The sequence below is a fragment of the Tachysurus fulvidraco genome, chromosome 5 (assembly GCF_022655615.1).
Source record: "Tachysurus fulvidraco isolate hzauxx_2018 chromosome 5, HZAU_PFXX_2.0, whole genome shotgun sequence".
Lineage (NCBI taxonomy): Eukaryota > Metazoa > Chordata > Actinopteri > Siluriformes > Bagridae > Tachysurus > Tachysurus fulvidraco.
This window is the reverse complement of record NC_062522.1, coordinates 30024729-30045701: the sequence shown is the minus strand read 5'-3', so window position 1 is coordinate 30045701 and position 20973 is coordinate 30024729. Positions and strand designations below refer to the sequence as shown.

At 38.3% G+C, this 20973-nt stretch overlaps 3 protein-coding genes across 4 annotated transcripts; all 3 read right to left on the bottom strand.

The window, feature by feature from the left end:
• Positions 1–473: 473 nt before the first annotated feature.
• LOC113651269 (60S ribosomal protein L4-like) lies at positions 474–1299 on the bottom strand. Its single transcript, XM_047814119.1, has 2 exons — positions 1279–1299; positions 474–914 (listed from the first exon to the last, which is right to left on the bottom strand). The coding sequence occupies exons 1-2, from the start codon at positions 1297–1299 to the stop codon at positions 522–524; spliced, it is 414 nt and encodes a 137-aa protein (XP_047670075.1). The 3' UTR covers positions 474–521.
• On the bottom strand, positions 1174–2924 carry uts2r4 (urotensin-2 receptor 4). The gene has a single exon (XM_027160083.2). It carries the CDS (start codon positions 2854–2856, stop codon positions 1762–1764), a length of 1095 nt encoding a protein of 364 aa, XP_027015884.1. The 5' UTR covers positions 2857–2924; the 3' UTR covers positions 1174–1761.
• A 633-nt stretch (positions 2925–3557) lies between these two features.
• On the bottom strand, positions 3558–20042 carry zgc:92360 (uncharacterized protein LOC436988 homolog). Of its 2 annotated transcripts, XM_027160082.2 has the most exons (12): positions 19940–20042; positions 19584–19723; positions 16387–16517; positions 15086–15177; positions 14013–14095; positions 13791–13903; positions 10867–11013; positions 9897–9980; positions 8992–9054; positions 5921–5992; positions 5096–5327; positions 3558–4895 (listed from the first exon to the last, which is right to left on the bottom strand). In XM_027160082.2, the coding sequence occupies exons 2-12, from the start codon at positions 19669–19671 to the stop codon at positions 4867–4869; spliced, it is 1134 nt and encodes a 377-aa protein (XP_027015883.1). In that variant the 5' UTR covers positions 19672–19723; positions 19940–20042; the 3' UTR covers positions 3558–4866. The 2 variants fall into 2 exon arrangements, with proteins under 2 accessions (XP_027015883.1, XP_047670255.1); XM_047814299.1 differs by lacking the exon at positions 19940–20042 and having other exon boundaries at positions 19584–19878.
• Between the last annotated feature and the right edge of the window lie 931 nt (positions 20043–20973).

Here is a 20973-nt window from a genome sequence, read left to right as displayed (position 1 = left end):
GCTACTGTACCGCGATGATGTCACCAAGCCGAAGGTCACATGGTTCATGGTGCATTAATCAGGTCATCTGTATTGTCAGTATTATTATCTGCTCTAGCAGCTGAGTAAGAATAATTTGCATTGCTACTCGAAAAGCCCTGTGGTTTAAAGTGAGGAATTTATCGGCCTGGAGTAACATTCCAGAGTGTAAGGGAACAGTGTAGACATGTCCAACCTGGTTATCCATGCCTTTACGGTTAGATGGTTAGATACGTACACACATGCCTACAATTCAGTGTGTCCATCCCCATAACAATATCATTATTGAAAATACCACTGGTGATCTTAGTAATAAGAACTTGATATGTTTATTTTAACTTTAAAGGTTTTTAGAGAATTGCTAAACACAGCAAAACACACCTTTAGACATGCGCTAATGTAACTGGTGTAAAAAGGGAACTCGTTAATTTAACCTGACCAGTGTCTATTTCCTGCATTATTTTTTGTTGGAACAACTCATGAGTTGCAGCAAACACACAGCTTTACTCTGTTTTGGGAGCAGGTGCAGCTGGATTCTTGACCTTCTTAACCTTCCTCACCCTCTTTACCTTGGGCTTCAGCATTTTAGCCTTAATCCCAGGCTTGTGCTTCAGGATGGCATGACGGCGTGCTGTCTTGGCATAAGGATTCAGCTTCATCATTATTCTGGGATTCTTCAGTGGGTTCTTCTTGAGAACTCTACGCTGAATCTTTTTGTTGGGGGCACGAAGGGCTCTCTGGATTTCTTCACTCTGCAGGAGTCTTTTCAGATCTGTGTTGGTCATTTTGTGCATTGGCAAGCTGTAGTTCACCTTGATGGTGGCAGGTTTACGCCAAGTACCATAGAGGTCATCAAGCTTGTGGAAGGCAGCCTCAGTCCATCCTGAAGCACAAGCCTGATATTAAGGCTAAAATGCAGAAGCCCAAGGTAAAGAGGGTGAACTGAACATTATACAATAATGTGCTGTAGAAGAGAATGACAGATTTATATATTATAAGTTGTATACTTTATTTACCCTTATATCATCTATCTCTGGTATTGTATAACGTTCAGTCCGTCTTCCGTATGAGGCCGATGACGCATGTACTTCTCGCTTCTCCCCTCAATATACTATCATGTGTGTGCCGGTGAAGGAGAATCTGACACCCCGTGTCTCAACTTTTATTTCTTTTCTTACAGTAAAAAGAGCTGAGTTTCATTGAGTGGTCGTGTGGTCCTTGTGTGTGTGAGAGTGACCGGTCCAGACACATTACACTAACATTATCCAGCATATCAAACATAATGAAGATAATCTATCTTAAATATCAACAAAGCACTAACAATGGCCCATGTCACAAATTAAGATGAATCCATTGCAACCTTTAGGTTCAGAAAGTTGTGTCAAGCAGCTTATCTAAATCATCAGCTGTCCATTACATTGGATGTCGTTCGCATACCGGGCTTTTTTCCAAAATTCCAGATGAATTTAAAATTGATCTGGTAGTTGCCCGTGTTATTGCATAATCTATGAAACAGTGGTTTCCAATCATAGTTTTTGGTATCCTTGGCTTGTGTTGAACCCTGGTCCTGAGTGGGCATTATTTCATTGTTCTGTCTGCATAGAGGTGGATGGGATAACAACGAAAGTATTCCTGACATATGATTTGAACATACATATATATGAGATATAACCATTTGTTGCTGCGGTATAATACTAGGAATATGTTTTTCATGTCAGCCATTCCCCTTATAGATAATTGAATCTACAGATCATTGATGCCTGACCCTGAGCCATGGTCAATACGGCTGGAGCCTGAAGTCTGTCCTCTTTGTGCCAGGTAGTCTTTATAGTTGCGGGTGAGCAACGTGTAGAGCAGCGGGTTTATACAGCTGTTGCCGTATGTAAGGCATGTAACAAAGAAGTTGACATAGGTGTGTGTGGCAGGTGTCAGTGAGCGCAGGGATTCGGCTGAGAAAAGTTTGGCCATCTGCCAACCCCAAAAAGGCAGGAAGCATGCCCAATAAGCCACGACAATGCTGAAGATCATGCAGACCACCTTGTGCTTAAGCCTTTTTCGCCTAGACGAGCAAGGAGAGATGGAAAGGCGGATGCTGTTCTTGTTTTCTGCTCCTCCACGTGTGAGATTGGACTGCGCGGTCCAGTAGCGTCGAGCCAACCCTGTATAAAGGACCACCATGACTAGCCCTGGCACCAACATGCTAGTGAAAAACAGAACAGTGAGGTAGGCTTTGAAAGCCTCAGGTGTCCATGTGGGGAAGCAGATGCGCTTGACAAGACCGGAGGCTCCAGGACGCCCCTCCCGCAGTCTGATCATCACCATCATGGGTAATGTGAGTGCCAAGGCAGCACCCCAAATGGCAAGAGCTGCTAGCCAGTGATGTCGAGCAGAGTCAGTGGCTGAGCGACGGGCACGGAATGGTGATGCCACGGCACGATACCTTTCAAGGCTCATGGCCACAAGGGCAAAGACACTGGCATGCATGGTGAGCAGGTCAAGGCTAAGCAAGACCCGACAACCCGTCTCACCAAAGAACCAGTCATGGAAAAAATAGGTGCATACCACAAATGGGATTGTGCCCAGGTAGAGCAGGTCAGCTGCTGCCAGATTAACAATGAAGACATACATGGAACCAGAGCGCCGCAAAACTGCAGAGCGCATCACACCCAGTGTGTAAACATTTCCTACCATGCCAAGGATGCACATGGTGATCAGGGTTGCACCAAGAAGAGGAGTTACCCACACATTGCCTGTTCCACCTCCACTTGAGCCACTTCCAGATCCACTGGTGCCCGAGTTGGAAGGGATGGAGATGCTGGAATTGGGCACCAAGCTCATGATCCACAGAATGCCACTCAACTTAAAAACAAAAAAAAATTATTGGGTATTGGAGGGGACCATCTCTTTAAAATTCCAACAGATCTAAGGTACACTTGTAAATGAGTGAAAAGGCAATACTCCTCTTAAAACATCAACAAAGATATGATGGACCAGTCCTTAGAGATGTCAATTCATGAGTCTTAAACAATCCCATTATCGAAATCTCCACAGAAAAGAGCTTGAAGTGTCCCGTTGGTCTATCACCGATCAGCGTCCGTAAAACTAAGCAGAAGTTTCTTGAAACACAAACACAACTTTTTGGACTTCCTTCATCTGCAATGCAGAAAGCTTTTAATGTTTCCATCCAGGTTTTGGAATCCGTGTCCTTTATCCAAAGCGTTGTTGATAAGTATCAATAGTTGATATGTTTGAAACCAATTAGCTGTCTTGCTAAGTGCCTCTCTCTTCTCTCCTATCCAACTTTCTTTCTCTTTGTCCCTCTTTCTCTGTCACCCGCCTCTTAAAACTCTCACTCACACTTAAGTGCAACTGCACATGACATGTTAGATTTAGGAGAAGCTCACTTTGGGCTGCCCGAATACGTCTTTGAACACCAGGGTGCCATTTCACACATACACGCACACACAGATGCACACATTCTCCCTCGTGCTCAAACGTGATCATCCAGCACTAAGAATAATGAACTCCATCTCCATAAAGACGCTCGTCTATGTATTTATTCTGAAGATTTAGATTACAGTTATATATTTCCTTTGTATTAAACATCTGGTGGAAAGTTCAGTTTAAAAACCAATAATAGTACAAAAAGTAACAAGAACAAATTACACTGCATGTCCAAATTTGTTAAATTAAAGGAAAAATCCACCCTGAACGCCAAAAAAACTAGACTTGTTTTGGAAATATTTAAATGTCTGTTCTTGCTCATCATAAGTGGGCATCGCTAGGGCAGTTACGTTGATGTAGTGAATAATTTGTGCAGAGACCAAGCATGTGATCGGTTGTTATAAGTGACGTGCTATCACACGGCATTCACTAAATTCCAGGGGTTTCGTTACCATGACGTAAAGAGGGCGTGTTTCCGGAGGTCTTGGAAAAACGCCCTCTTTCAAAAAAAAAAAAAGAGCATACAGTACTACAAAGGACAAAACAGTCATACAGGTAGATTTATTTTAGAAAACAAATAAACAACCAAAAACTACAGTTAGGGTTGGTTTTATATTATCAAATAGGCCACGCCTACCCGATGACACAACATCTGTTACGCTGTTCTGAAATCCCTGGAAATACAGGAAGTGCATGCCGTATTCATACAGGTGTATTTTAAGATAGATGACACTGAGGTGCAGCAATTGTTATTGGAGATAATGCTAAATTTTCATATCGCCATCTGCAGTTCTGGAGTACAGCATAAAGTAAACTGCAGTGAGTTTGTGAGCCTGTAAGCTTTCTTCTTTGTTGAGTCCTTAAAGTTCTGCTGCATCACTGTCTCTAGAAGGTAAATTGTGGGAATCAATAGGTTTAAACCAAACAAGTCATAATATCGATACAAGATATTTATTTTTGCTGAACATAATTATAATATTGAATTGATATACAGGTCAAGGTGGATTTTTCCTTAAAAATAAAACCTCAGAGTTACATGGCATTTCCTCACCAGTAGAGGGCATCTCAGGACAAAACAAATCTCCTGCTGTGCAATTTAAACTAATGTTTAAAAATCAGTAGTTTGGTATATTATCAATAACTATTAAGGCACACCAACACAATCCAATATCGAATCCATACAGATAAACAATAAAGAAACAAAAAAACAAAACTTTTTAAAGTGACCGGTACTGAAAAGGATCCTGATCTTCTCGGCGTCTTGGCTTGGAAATTACGGTAAACACGCTAGGCCTAACAGTACTCAAGTTCTCCTGTGTATAAAAATAAACCAGTAGTGTTTCATTCTTGAGTATATCAAGAGGTGATAGGTCAGGCTGGGGCCGAGAAAAGTGCGTAAATCAGTCAGTGTTTATGTTTGAAGAGGGCTTCCACTGAAAAACAGAAGTCAGAAACAGAAAGTTTCAAGAACAAGAACACAACACATCCTGCATACTAGTAAGCTCGTAATTACATTCTAACTTTAAAATAACAATCAGTATTATATTATTAAAGCTATTCATAAACAATAACGAACAAACTGAAAAAAAACCCAGTATTTTCCAAAGTGTGACATGCATGCTGGCTCACTCACTGCTGTACTCCTGTGGTGACATCGGCAGGCTGAGGACCTGATTAAAGTGCTTCAGCCAATCCAGCTGCTCTGCCTCTGTCTCACAGGTGAACAGAAAACTGCGCTCGGGGGTCACTATGGTGACGCCATGTTGCCAGGCGCTGTTGCTTTGGCTGCTGGCTGGTAAGCCAGGACTGGCACTGTAACCCAGGTCTCTGTGACCCAGGTACACCTCACCTTTAGCAAATGCATCCTGCCAAACACACACACACACACACACACATGAACACACAAACATACACACACACACACCTCACAGCCAGGCTTTGTATCTTGAGGTATTCTAAAACTTACTTCCTGTTCAAGCTACAGGACGTCTAACAGCGAGTGAGTCACTAGATACAGAGGCCCAACCCTTGTTTTCTGGACATTATTTAGCAATTTTGTCTCACGGTTTCAGACGTTATAGCAATACCATTCCGTACACAATAAGCCATGTCTTCCGCTTCATTATAGGAATGTAAATACTATCTTTGGAGACACAATATGTAGGGATATGACATAATTATTAATCTCATCACATCTGATGGAATTACTAGTACTTGAATCATTTTAATCGGTTTATTTTTAAATAAAGTCTGTCCTTAAACTGTCCTTTCCACCGCTGCTAGCAGCAAAACAAGACCACAGCAGGTTTAACAATGTGAACGCGGAAAATTAAGGTTAAAACGGTATATCGTAGCAGCCTGTTTGTCAGATTTCTCCGCTTATAAGCCCACATTCCAGCAGACACATCTAATCAGGAAACCTTAACAAAGAAGGAAGCAAAAAGGAAACCAGTCCTACCAGAGGATCCTTGAAGTACATTAATCTCCTGTGGTCTAGCGTGAACCAGCGCTTCTTAAAACCCTCCGTTTGCTGTGGAAAAAAAAGTGATAGAGAGAAGCAAAAATACCATTTATTACCAATTCATTTAGCAAACCCTTTCCTGTCCTTAATGTCTAGTACAGTATATTCAGTATATTTTTGCGGCCATTATGTCATTGCCTGATTGGTTTCACTTATTCTGTGTTAGTCCTTGTTTACGCTCTCTAATAAACAGAATATATTCAAATCTTTTAAAAAAAAAACCTAATAGGTAAAAAAAAAAAAAAGTTTCAGGATTTTGTGATTTTGCGATAGCAGAAATTCCAATGCAAAAACTCACTAGGTTGCTCAGTAGGTTACAGACCTGCGATACCATCAACCTAAATATTTTAAATATACACATACAACAAACAGGGGAAATTTTCTAGTGTTTCAGGAAGAGGTAGGTCTTCACCCGTCATTTAAAGATAGCCGGTGACTCAGCTGTTCGGACATCTAGGGGAAGTTCATTCCACCACCTTGACGCCAGAACAGAAAAGAGTCTTGCTGTACACCTGCTTCTTACCCTGAGAGATGGTAAGACCAGTCGGGCAGTACTGGTAGCTCTGAGGGAGCGAGGTGCAGTGATAGGAATGACAATTGCAGCAGATTTTACTCAGATTTGAGCCGAGCTGTGTTGCATAAAGAAACTGTAAGTAACTGCTGGGACAATCCCCTACCAGACCACCAAAGTGGGTTACTGCCAGGTGCTTTGCTATAATTTGTTTAAAATCATGTGATTACGTCATGTGTTTCTTTACATGTGTATTGTTAATGAGTCGTCATTGTTTCATGTTGCGGTGTTTGGTTCCTCGTATTCGTGTATGTTTATTTTGTATCATGACCTATTTATGTCTTGTTAAGTGTTTTATGTGAATTAAAGCACTGAATGTTTTTTGGGTTTGGGTCGGAATGGGGGTTTCTATGAGAATGTGACTGTGACGTCATTGCAACACTTTGTACCAAGATGATTTGGTGCGGTGTTGGCTCGAGCGGTTAAGGTGCTGGCTTGTTGATCAGAGGATCAGGGTTCAAGCTGCCACTGTTGGGCCCTTAAACAAGGCCCTTAACCCGTATGACAAATATAAAGGTTTATATTGTTCTATTCTAACACGCATTTTGCTAAAGTCCTCTACGATTCAAATGTATTGAACATGAGTACAACTATTATAGAACCTCATTACATATTACATTTCATGACGCTAATGCTATGGGAGCTTCATGGCTGACACTATGGGAATGTCATGAGTAATGCTATGGGAACGTCATGGTTGACACTATGGGGATGTCATGGCTGACCCTATGGAAACGCCATGATTGACGCTATGGAAATGTCATGGCTGATGCTATGGAAACATCATGGTTGACGCTATGGAAATATCATGGATGACGCTATGAATACGTCATGGCTGATGCTATGGAAACGTCATGGCTGACACTATGGTAACGTCATGGCTGAAGCTATGGGAATGTCATGGTTGACGCTTTGGGAACTTCAAAACTGACGCAATGGCAACATCATGGCTGATGCTATGGGAACGTCATGGTTGACGCTATGGGAACGTCATGGCTGATGCTATGGGAACGTCATGGCTGAAGCTATGGGAACGTCATGATTGATGCTATGGGAACATCATGGCTGAAGCTATGGGAACGTCATGATTGATGCTATGGGAACGTCATGGCTGAAGCTATGGGAACGTCATGATTGATGCTATGGGAATGTCATGGTTGATGCTATGGGAATGTCATGGCTGAAGCTATGGGAACATCATGGCTGATGCTAATGGAACATCATGATTTATGCTATGGGAACATCGTGGCTGAAGCTATGGGGATTTCATGGTGGCGCTATGGGAACGTCATGGCTGATGCTAAGGGAACGTCATGGTTGGCGCTATTGGAACGACATGACTGATGCCGCGTCTCGATTCTTTCTCAGGAAACTGGGTTACATGCAGTATGTTACCTGCAGCAATTTCACATATACAAGATTGTTTCTTTGGTGTTTTGGTGTTTAGTAATGTAAATACAAAGAACCAATAAAAAAATATACAGATGATATAAATATGAAAAACCATTGACAATAAGCATAAGATAATCTAGAAAGAAAATCTAAGACATTTCAACAAAAATAATTATTAACAGTATAATTGTGCAGTAGTAATAATAGTAATAATAATAGTGTATAAAGTGAACATGTGTGTTTCGCACGATCTCAAATCTTAAGTTCAGCATGTCTACACTGCTCAAGTCCTGAATGCAGCTTTAGAATCTGGTTCCACAGGTTTGTTCAGTACTTCAGTACTGACATGCTGCCAGTTTGTGGGGCTAATCTACAAATCGGTAAAACAAAGCCCTCTCCTTCAGGTATGACTCTGTGTATGAAGATAAATGTCTGGTATGAGGATAAATGAGGCTCAGTTCACGGGATCATTATAAATCGTGATCTATTATAGTATGCGTTTAATGTTTTGAGGTAAATTCCACAGAATGTCCTTATCCTTATTTCCCTTTCCCACCTGTATAGTTCATTCTTATTGACATTCTATGCTATACAGTATATATATATATATATATATATATATATATATATATATATATATATATATATATATATATATATATATATATTCTTACTGATTCTATTTTTATGACAAGGACAGCCAAAAAATAATAATAGTAATAATAAAAATAAAGTTTCACTACATTGTCGTACCATGGATGTCCGATTATGTGGCAAATCAATAAATTAGACTTTGAGTATGCTAAAGAAATTAAATTAAAGGGTTTTCTCAGAGCAGCAAACGGGACATGTTTACCGGACGCAAGATTAAACATGTCCTGAACCTGAAGGTGTAATGAGCATGAGAAACTCCTCAGAGGATGAAACTGGAGCTCAGGTTTAAACCCTCGAGCTATGAGATGCTGACGTCCTGTACAGATGTCTGGCTCTGCCCTGAACGCGTCGAATAACACATGATGTAACAGTAATCAGTCTAAGATCTTACCCTTGGTCCTGTCTTCTCCATGTAGCCCTCTTTCAAGAAGTTTCTCGTCAGTTTGGGTTTTAACTGAAAAATAAATAAATAAATAAATTCAAGGGTGATTGCCAACATGAAAATAATAACAATAAAAAAATAGTTATAAAGATGAACAAAATCAATAAGAAGAAAATAAATTAAATGAATTTCAGGACACATTTAATTCCTTCCGCTGTAATCTGTCACTCAGAGCTGAATATATTCAGTATATAGTTTTTTAAATAGAATATTTTTGCCTGTTTTTTTGTTGACTTTCTTTAGGTGAAGTGTCATCATAAATAAATAAATAAATAAATAAATAAATAAATAAATATCCAAACAAACAAATAAATAACAAATTAATAAATATATAATAAATAACTAAATAAATAACATATAAATAAACATATAAATAACTAACAAATTAATAACTAAATATAAAAATAAATAAATAAATACTAATTTTACTAAATCTTGACCCACATAAGCAAGTTTTAAATACTCTTAATTTTTGTGTATGTTTTTTTTTTCTTTTTTTTTTTAAAGATTTTTAGCTTACCATGCATATTAAAAGCATGTGCTGAACCACACAATAGGACAGTAAAGAGCCAACATATGAACAGGAACTGAAAAGAAGAAGAGGAGTGTACGTGTTTGTGTGTGTGTGTGTGTGTGTGTGTGTGTGTGTGTGTGTGTGTGTGTGTGTGTGTGTGTGTGTGTGTGTGTGTGTGAGACAACACTAAGCATATTATTAACCCCATATCTGCCAGGATTCATCGGCAGATCCAGGTTTACATCCTTATCTCTCATAAATACATAAACACTGTTCCAGTTAGTTCATTTGTGGTGAATTATCTGACCAATAAGCAGAGCGTGTAAAAATATTTACTCACTTCGATGTCAGAAGACCCAGGGAAAGCTACTTTCAGGTAGTGAAGCTGGACGGCTCGAATCGCGTTAAACCAGTCCACTATTTCCTGATAGAGAGGGACAAATACAGACAGACAGACAGACAGACAGACAGACAGACAGAGAGCTGGATTGAATACAAGTGAAGAAAAAATTTCTCATAAGCACTTACAGTACAGTATGTTCTCTGTAAAGTGGAAAATATTAAATAAGAAAATAATTAACAACAGTGCGGAGTGACGCAGCTAGAGCTGGACTATATTCCTACAGCAGCATGTCCTGTAGTGTCTTTTTCCATAGCAATTTGTCAGTTATTCTAGTACAAGAATTGTATACACGATTACTTGGTTCTAATTATTTCTCTTCAAGTTAATTAGACCTCTAATGCCTCATAGGGTTACAGATACAGGTACAGGTGTTGGATTTCTGACCAGAAGTTTGTGAGTTCGAATCCCAGCTCCACCAAGCTGCCACTGCTGGGCCTATGAGCAGGGCCCTTAATCTTCAATTGCTCTGTTGTATTAAATGATTAAAAAAAATCTAAATGTCTCTAGATAAGGATGAATGGAAAGTAACTACATTTAGATCAATGACAGGAGTCTGGAGTCTATCCTAAAAGATCATTCCATTGCAGGGGACAATTCAGACACTAGGGACAACTTTAGTGATGCCTTCGATGCATGTCCTTAGACTGGGGGAAAAAACAGAGAACCAGAAGAAAACTCTTGAAGAACACGAAGAAGATGTAAACAACAGTTGTAAGAATCAACCGCAGAGGCTCGCTGTATAATTATATATAAGTATAAAAGGATAAAAAATATTATGTGTTATAATTTAATCTATAAATATAATAATAATGATAAAAAAAAAAACATTAAGAAATTGATCATATCGAACCCCACACATTCAACGATTATTTTGCAATGAAAGCATTTCCACATTTCGACCACTGACCTTGCTGTTTTCATGATAGAGGAAGATGTTGCGCGTGTTGTAGTCTTTAAGGTAAGTGATTTGGAGGCCGTTGGGGTTGCCGATCTTCTCCGGCTGAAATGAGGCGTTGATGGTGTCCACCTTTATTACAGCTTTAGGTTCTTTAGCCTGTGTGGGAGCACGAAAGGAAAGAAATCATCAGCATACATGCATACTCAAAGACAAAAATAATTCAAAAGACTTCATCAAAAAGGTTCTGTAATTGTTGCTATGTTTTTTTTTTGTTTTTTTTTTAGCTTTTACTGTATGGAATGAGTCTCCAGCGTTAGTGCTGTACTGTATCTTGACGCTTTCTGGCATATGAATTTGTTCTCATTACTCAGAGTCTATATAAATAAGTACTAAAGATTAAGCAAGAACAAGAACCAATTTGAGTTGCCAACGTTCATCGATATTAAATGTAACTATAAATGGATATAAATGTTTATTTAAACAATTAACTGGTAGAAGAGGAATAAAAACAGGTCAGAATAGGCTGGGATTGGAAAATGATCTGGATTTGATCTGGTTTTAACAGTAACTCATGTTTCTGTGACAGCTGATTATAAAATGCAGCTGATTTCATACACCAAGTTTTTTTTTAAATAAGGTTTATAAAGCCTGGAGAGTCATAATGACTTCAAATATCAAATATCAATCAAATATAAATAAATATAAATTATTTTATCCATAGCATCTATTTTTTGCTTTTTCATGACATTAATAAGAGAGTAATAATAGCTTGTCATGCTACAGAAAAAATATATTATTATTATTATTATTATTATTATTATTATTATTATTATTATTATTATTATCAATTTATTTATTATTCTTTCTCTCTTTTTTAAAATTACAGTGCTGTGCACATTGTAAAAAATTCGGTACACACAATAGTAATGCTTCAAATCATTACAGAACTCATTACAAATTGTTTTGTATTAAACACAAATAAACAGCCATTGAACAGTTTCAATAGTAACTGGGACTAAACCTTTTAAATGGCCCACAGTACCAGAATCCTAGTACTGTACTAATACGTTATGTAATACGCTGGGTATTTATAGTTTATAGCACACAGTATTGTGTTGAACATCGTATTTGTGTCTGAAACTCCAAAGCTGTTTAGACATGTAATCGTGTTTGACTTGTTTGACATGTTTGACCAGCACAAATGACCCACGGGAGCAGTGGTCTGAAAAGAACAAACTGTGTTTAACCTGTCGGCACCATCACACACACACACACACACACACACACACACACACACACACACACACACACACACACACACACACACACACACACCATTCTTCTTCAACACACATGAATATTTTAAACACTATTACAGCAGAGAGCTCCATCCAGTTCACCCCAATCTATATTCCCAGCACTCGCAGCTGCGTGTGGAGGAAAATGTGCACATTTACAATCTTACTGCCGACCTATACCACTCACAGCATCGCAATATTCATGGCGTGTCCCAATTTCAGATATGACCAGAATATAAAATAGCCAGTCTTTCATTTATAAAGTCTCAAATCATTTTTAAAAATAAATAAATAAATAAACAAACAAACAAACAAACAAATAATATATATATATATATATATATATATATATATATATATATATATATATATATATATGTGTGTGTGTGTGTGTGTGTGTGTGTGTGTTCTGTAGATTTCCAATACTGTATTTATTTTAGAAAAATGTATAATGCCTTGGTTGCCAGGTCTGCAAAAAATGTATTAATTAATTAAAAAATATCTTCTGGATGTACTATAACGTTAGATGTAAAAGTGAATAAATAATGAATGTTTTAAATGGCATTTTTTCTATTGATTTTAATAGTCACTCCCACCCATCGCTGATTAGTTTCCAACAGAAGCCTGCTCATTTTTGCTTTGGTCTTTCAATAAGGCGAACTATTTTGCTTAACTAATTAAGAAAGATTCAAGTGTGACTATGGGATGCGTCTCAATCAGCTCCATACATGGTGAATTAATCAATCCTACACTGTTAAAGACTCTGACTCTGGCAGTGATGCGGGGATAAAAACAGTCCCAAATGCAGGATAGCTAAAATAAACTGGATTTATTAACTAAAAAACACAAAGACACGACAACCAAAGACATGACTAGACTTGACACAAGACGAAAACAAGGTCGAGGATTGTCATGTCTATTTAGCATGGCTAAATAGACATAACAATTAACACATGAGGAACAGGTGTGCAGAGGTGGGAAGGAAGAGACACGGATCGGGGCAGACACGTGAATAGCGAACATAAACAAACGCATATGGTCAAGTTCCTGGCTGGATCCTGACAGACTCACTAAACATTAGGACACTGATGACTTTCTAATGGCTGGTGAAACCTAATTTCCTCATCGGTCACCAGTGTAAAAACTCAAACAGATAAATATTTTATATAAAATATATCGTATAAATATTTGTTAACATAATCACACGGGTTTCTGTCATGATACTTGAAGCAAACTCAAACAAACAATATATAGAAGGTCAAATCTTAAACATTTAAGCAAGTACTGTAAGTAAGCATTTAAGAGCCACAGAGAGTTTGTATGAACTTTTCATTTGAGATGAGTGGCTTCAGAAAAAAATCATTTCATATACATAGCATAGTGCTTCGATGCTCTATGGTTTTCGTGATGCATTGTGGGACTTTTTAGAGAGTAAGCGTTCCAGTGCACTGGGGAGAGAGAGAGAGAGAGAGAGAGAGAGAGAGAGAGAGAGAGAGATTAAAATAGCCGATTACCTGATCAGCGGCCTAAATAGTGAACTAGGGACTCTGATTGAGATGCACCAATGGGTTGGAATACAAACATTACAGCCCTGCTACAGTGTTGTGTTGTATATGAACGGTGTGTAAAGCTCACATCAAACTTTATGTAGTACTTAAGTGTCCCTTCCCTTTCAGACAGGACGAATCGTCTGCTGAAGAACTGTCCGTTGTCTCGCCCTCTCTTCATTAGCATCCCATCTCTGGTTCCTGTCATCAAGAAAATCATGACTCATACAGTGTTAGTGAAGTTTCTGCTGGTAAATCAACACGTTTTTCGACAACATGTCGAGTTGTCGTTACAGTGGTTAACGCTCACCCTGTTCGTACACCAGAGTCTTCGCGTCTTGGGTAAATTCCTGCCGCTCGTACTTAGCTCTGATCCACTGCTCTTTCAGGACTCTATGAACGCACATGGATACTTGTTAAAATATACACACATGAATGCACATTTATATTTTAAAGCATTTTCCAAGTAGCTACAAATTTTTTCATGTTGAGCTTTATGAGTGCAGAAGCTGTTACATGTGAATTTTTTTCATTTTTAGCACAAGACACAAGATTTTTTTGCGGCTTATATATATTTAAGGGGCCAAGCACCAAAGGTCCATAGGTACAATATTATAATATTATTATTAGTAAATTAACCTACTTATTTTTTATTTTTACACATCCACATGTAAGTCTATAGCAGCACATAGGGATGTGGTAGCCTAGTGGCTAAGGTGTTGTGCTATCAATCGGAAGGTTGTGAGTTCGATTCCTATGTCCACCAAACTGCCACTGCTGGGCCCCTGAGCAAGGCCCTTAACCCTCAATTGCTCAGCTGTATAAAAAATATAGATAAAATGTAAGTCGCTCTGGATAAGGGCGTCTGCTAAATGCTGTGAATGTAATGTAACATGGAACACGTGCACAATATTTGGACCAATCACAGCTCAGCCTCAGCTACTTACACACAACTCAAATAGGGCAAATCTGGACATACGCACAGAAAAATACCCCTGCAACACAATGTCCTAGAAATGTTTTTCCCTCTTTCCCTAAGAGGTGCATTGAAGTGCTTGGCCCCCTAAATCGCTGCTTGCAGCTATATGTACAATATATATATTTTCTTGTGTTTCTTTTTCCATTCAGGCATCATGGAATATTCCAGGTTGACTCAGTATGTAAGCAGACCTCAGGTACCTCATGCAGAGTTCTTACTCTTACAACTGTGCAGGTTTAATGCATATGCACTGGTGCAGGTTAGATTGCATGTTAATGTCAGATGGTTACCTTAAATCCAACTTAACCCACAATCAGCACTCAAATGTTGTGCTACTTATGTCAACTTTTCTAGAAAAGAAAAAAATAAAGATCGGTCGAGTCTATAAGATTGGGCGGACTTACTGGCAGTCTTTGTGAGTGGGTTTGTAGTAGTACACTGGCACATAAGCCTCGAATTTACTTTTGGCCACATCGTTTCCGTTCTCCGCCAAGAACTGAGAAACAGATAAGAAAACACACAAAACAAAGGCTTTATCGTCAATACACACACAACTTCTCCGCTGGACTACACTGATGAAGTCAGCGGCGTGAAAACAGACGCAAGGCTAACTGAGGCTAGAAGATGACTACAGTAACACCCTCTAAGTAGAAGAAGGTGTGGGGATGTAGTAGCTTGGGGGTAAGCTTTTGGACTACCGATCAGAAGGTTGTGAGTTCAAATCCCAGGTCCACCAAGCTGTCCTTGCTGGTCCCCCTAACCCTCAATTGCTCAGTCGTGTAACATGAGTCTGTCATAAATGTAAGGCAAGTTATAGTCTGTAAACTAACTGGGTATGTAGGATGTGGTAGCTTGGTGGTTAAAGTGTTGTACTGTGAATCGGAAGGTTGTGAGTTTGAATCCTACTTGGCCCTTGAGCAAGACCCTTAACCCATTGTTGTATGAAAATTGAGATAAAATTATAAAGTAATTATAGATGTGGCACTAATGTCAAGTGGAAGTGAACTAAATTGTTTTCTTAGTCTTCCACCATTTACATTTTGGCAGACGCCCTTCTGTAAGTACAACAGTGATTTATCGCCTCTATTAGTGAATATATTGACAATGGTTCACTAGGTTACAAACGTAGGATACCATCAACCTAGATTTCTTTTTAAATATACATGTACAATAAACAAAAAAAGGGTGGAAGTGCTAGTTCAAGTATTTCAGGAAGAGGCAAATTGCCAACAAAATTTTATATGAAGTGATGATGTCATGATGTTGTCATATGCTATTGTCTCTACAGTTTAGTTGACTTTGATGCTCATGTTTACTTATAAATGATGACTCGGGATCTGCTACAGAGCTCATTATATTACAACATTAAAAAACGGTACCACGAATATATCGAATATATCGAAAAGTGTTTGATTTGATTACAATTTTGTGCAAAAAGAAACAAAATTGAATCAAATTGTGAATTTGCTCTCGCTTTAGCTAATGAGCTAATGAAAAAAAAAAAAGGAAACATCTTAGTGGGTAAACGTTCCTGAAGCAAAAATACTGTTAAAAATTGGAGAATCAAATCAACCACATGAATAATATATATTTAGCAAGATAATAGAAACATAATCAACAACTTCTGACCAATCAGAATCAAGAATTCGACATTGCTGTGGTATAAGCTAGGTAAGATAAAGACATAGCGGTGTTTTCCAGTCACCTGAACTTCCAAGTCCTCCCAGTTTGACAGTAGGACAGATTTGACCTTTCCGATGTTGGGAATGTTACGGTGGATGCCGGAACAAACGAGGCATATAAACACTCCCAAGGAACAGGATCCCCATTCTGGGTCTGAAACATAACAATGAGAAGAAGGAAAGCGTTTAATGAGACATTGTTTTAAAATCATGTGGTTTGTTATATGGCAGGTTTTGTGTTGTTTTTGTGTGGGTTTTTTTTTCAGTACTTAATAAACTAATGCCAACAATGCTAATCACCCATCCATCCATGTATCCATCCAGCTATTTTCTGTAGCGATTATCCTATACAGGTTCCCTGAGAACCTTGAGCCTAATGCAGTTACTGAAGACAAGCAAACGGACACTTTAATGAATTTTGTTTAGCCTACAGTATATATGTGCTACCCACTTAGCCACCATGTCTCCAATGCTAAATAGAAAACTATATTTAGCATTGGTCTAATTATATTCACATATGTGTATGTGTGTGTGTGTGTGTGTGTGTGTGTGTGTGTGTGTGTGTGTGTGTGTGTGTGTGTGTGTGTGTGTACACCCTGACAAGGATAAATCACTTACTGAAGATGAACAAATGAATGAATCAATGACTCAATGTTTTATGTGATATACAGTATATAAAATTCAAAAATCCAAAGATCATACTTTAACACTCATTCAATTGGAATTGAATCGTAAGGTGCCTAGAGATAGATAAAACGTGAAAGCCACGTTTATACGAGCCAAAGGTGTTTCCCAAAATCTCTAAAAGTCTTAATGCAATCTTCAGAGCCACAAAACAAGGAATAGAAACAGAAGTGAGTCTTCTGACATCATGTCTATTACAGTAGTTAATAAGAAAAGGAAAAAGGAATGAGACTTTTTGCAAACTTGAAGCTTGGAAAGTACCATTTAGAGCTAGAGAGAGAGAGAGAGAGAGAGAGAGAGAGAGAAAGAGAGAGTGAGAGAGAGAGAATTTCAGCAATGTGACACACAACAATGTTCAGACTTTCACCAAGGTGAATGTCCACTCCTTTACAGTCATACAATCACTCTGTGCTTATCTCCGTTTGGCCGCACCTGTGTGTTTTATCTTACACACTCACTGGTGTGAAAATAAGCCACTGAATTGCTCTTATTCTCTCTCTCTCTCTCTCTCTCTCTCTCTCTCTCTCTCTCTCTCTCTCTCTCTCTCTCTCTCTGTCACACACACAGACACACACACACACTTCTTAAGTTTCTTCTTAATTTTGACTTTCATAAATTCTCCAATTTGCTTTTTCACTCTTTTTGGCTTTTACTTACTCAAAAGACAAAACTAAATTAGCAGGAAACTTTATTTCTGAACTGTTTGTACTAGAGGAAGCTGAAAAAAGAAAAAGAGAAAGAAAAAAAAAAGCCAGCATGGAACTCTGAAAGTGAAACGAATCTTGCAACTGATTCCTGATTCTTGTTGGAACGACTCGTTTAGAATCAAAATCAAGAGTCAAATATAAAATTGGAGCTTTATATTATCCCCTGGCTGTAATAACTGTTTAATACGTCGTTATTATAGAAAGCAAACGCGTTAGGACAAGAGCATTACACAAACCCGTGGCTTGCGTTACAGCTGACACGAGAATCGCAAGAAATTCTGACCAAACAACCAGGGTCGAGAATTTTACAGCGCTGTGGTGTATAAAGCATTAATAAGCATTAAATAGCGCAACTTTAATTTAATGCCAAGTAGCAAGCCTTAACTTTGTAGTTTTAAAGAACTTGTGGCTTTATCAGACTTATCAGGTATTTTCTCTTTGGACATGTACGATCTTGTACCCGGGAACCGCCTGGATCTCAGTGCTAGAGAGATCTGAGGGGAAAATGCCAAAATATTGAGCAGAAAACTTTTTCTTCTTCAAATTTCAGACTTTGTGCTTCTAATATAAAATAATACACCATGTTGTCCACTACCACAGGACATGGAACGGCTAAACGCTTAGTGCGTTGTGTTTGTTTTTTTAAGAAGTTTAGAACTAGCTATATTAATCAGCTCAGTCATCTATTCTGGTCATACATGCTTTAATTTCCTGTGTTAATAATGGCTGAGTGGGAGACAGGAAGTGAGATATGATGTACAGAAACAGATCATAAGCCTCGATATACACACAAGTGTGAAAAAAACAAACAAAAAAAATTGTCAGGAGACATTCGTTTAATTTAGTCAACACATTTTCACGACAGTAAAGTTTTCACGATGGAGAACTCGATGTCCACTTTCGTCCTATCGGTCGATATATTTGGGTTATGTTAGTTTTGTTTATTTGTTTGTCTATGACAGGAAAATAAAGAGCTGTTAACAGGAACTAGCTTTTCTTATACGTTACACAATATTGTAATTATATCTACAATAAAAAAACAGCAACATTGCACCGTTAAATCATCGTTTACAAACTAAACATTCAAAATCGAATGCAATTTTGTGGTGGTATTAACTATAATAATGCTGTTATTGTAAAATATTCCAGTTGGGAATGTTCTGGTTTAATATTCCACAATATTCTGTGGTAAAATTAAATGTCTACAGGAAGAGAAAATAATATTATATCACAAGATTTTGGCTTATAAACTTATAGTCTGTTTCTGTAAAAATGTGTTCAATAGTTCATTAGTTAATACACGTGTTTTATTATATAGGTGATTTCTCAAGCACTTATTCATCTTTAAATTATTCTTTATAATAACCTTTAGTTCTGTGTTTATGTTCTGTAAAGCTGCTTTGAGACATTTACATCTATCTTTACAAAGACAAAATCTTTGTAAAAAAAAAAAAGTACTAGACAAATAAAATAAATGTGAAAAATTCGAATATTATAAAGTTTTAAAAATAAAAAAATAAACTAAAAATAAAAACCATACTATGACACAAAATAGTGCGTATTATTTTTAGTGATTTAGTTTATAAGCTAGCAAGTTCCCTCAGCTGGGTTACCTTGGTAACCTTTTTTTTTTTTTCAATTAAACTCGGTCCAACTCGGTAGATGACCACGTGACCAATCATGCAGGTCCAGTTTTAGGGCACCCTGTTGCACGCATGCACACACACACACACACACACACACACACACACACACACACACACACACACACACACACACACACACAAAGTTAACAGGGGATCAAACACTCCACGCGGAACCGAACTCACCGGGAGCTCCGCAGTCCGCACACGTTCCGTTGCCTTGACGCTTGATGATTTCCCTCAGAGCTCGCGCGGCCCTTTCGTTCATGGCCATGGCGCTCGCGACACTTCGCTTTTTTTGCGCTGAGGCCGCGCCCGATCTGCACCTGGGAGCGCGCGTGCGCACGCACGCACGCACACACACACACACACACACACACACACACACACACACACACGCACGCACGCCCTTACAAGTCGTAACAGGTACAAAGCGGCGAACCAGACATCACTCAGTTATCCAAACAGTGTCTCTGAACAACAAACTAACGCAAAAAATCTCAGGTTAAAAAAAAAAAAAAAAAAAACACTGTGAAAAATACCTGAGTAAAAAAAGGTTACTAACGCGCAGGTGGGGGAAAGTGCGCGAGATGTGCGCGAGCCCCGCCAAATAGGGAGTGTTTGTTTGAAGAGGGAGTGTTTTTGGGAGATTCAAACATTCGGAAGTGACACACACACACACACACACACACACACACACACACACACACACACACACACACACACACACACACACACACACACACACTGACAGACAGACAGAGCTACCGGGTTGTGTTGTAACTTGCTCGTAAACAGAAACGTGCATGCAGAACCGAGAAGCGCTCATTACAGCAGTGCAGTTAGTTGCATGTTGTTTACACTAACACAAGTCCTACAGCGCAAAAGGGTGCACATCCGGTGGGGGGGGGGTGTTTGGGGGCAGAAGACATTCGATTAAATACCGTAGAAACCGCGTACCTCCAAGTTCACAATTTAGAAACTAGTGGGAATGCAAACTTTTGCATTCAAGTATACTTACGTAACTGGTACTCTGTATCCAGTCCTCTACAGCTATTATTATTATTATTATTATTATTATTATTATTATTATTATTATTATTATTAATAATAATAATAATAATAATAATAATAATAATAATAATAATAATAATAGAGAATAGAAGTTGTAGTGTTAGTACTTACCACTAGATGGCAGCAGATCACCAGGTGAACACACCATTGTTGCTTTTCTCTACTTTACAGTGAAGTCTGACTTCGATATCATTACTAAACAAAGCGTTATAGTTCTCACTAACTAAACAGCACCCACTCCAAAAATAAAATAAAATAAACATTCATATTTTTTACTCTGTACAAAATAAACGTGAGAGTGGAGACAGTTTCTTTTCCCTCTGCATGACTTTGTAATAGCATCAGTTCATTATTTTTTTGTGGTTATGTTTTCTTTCATCAGCATCTTGGTTTATTTTCACGTTGGTTGATCTGACCAAATATATCAGATCAGCCAATGATATCTGATCTGATATCTGTTGATATCAGGTCACCAGTGGAATTTACACATCTAAAAATATGA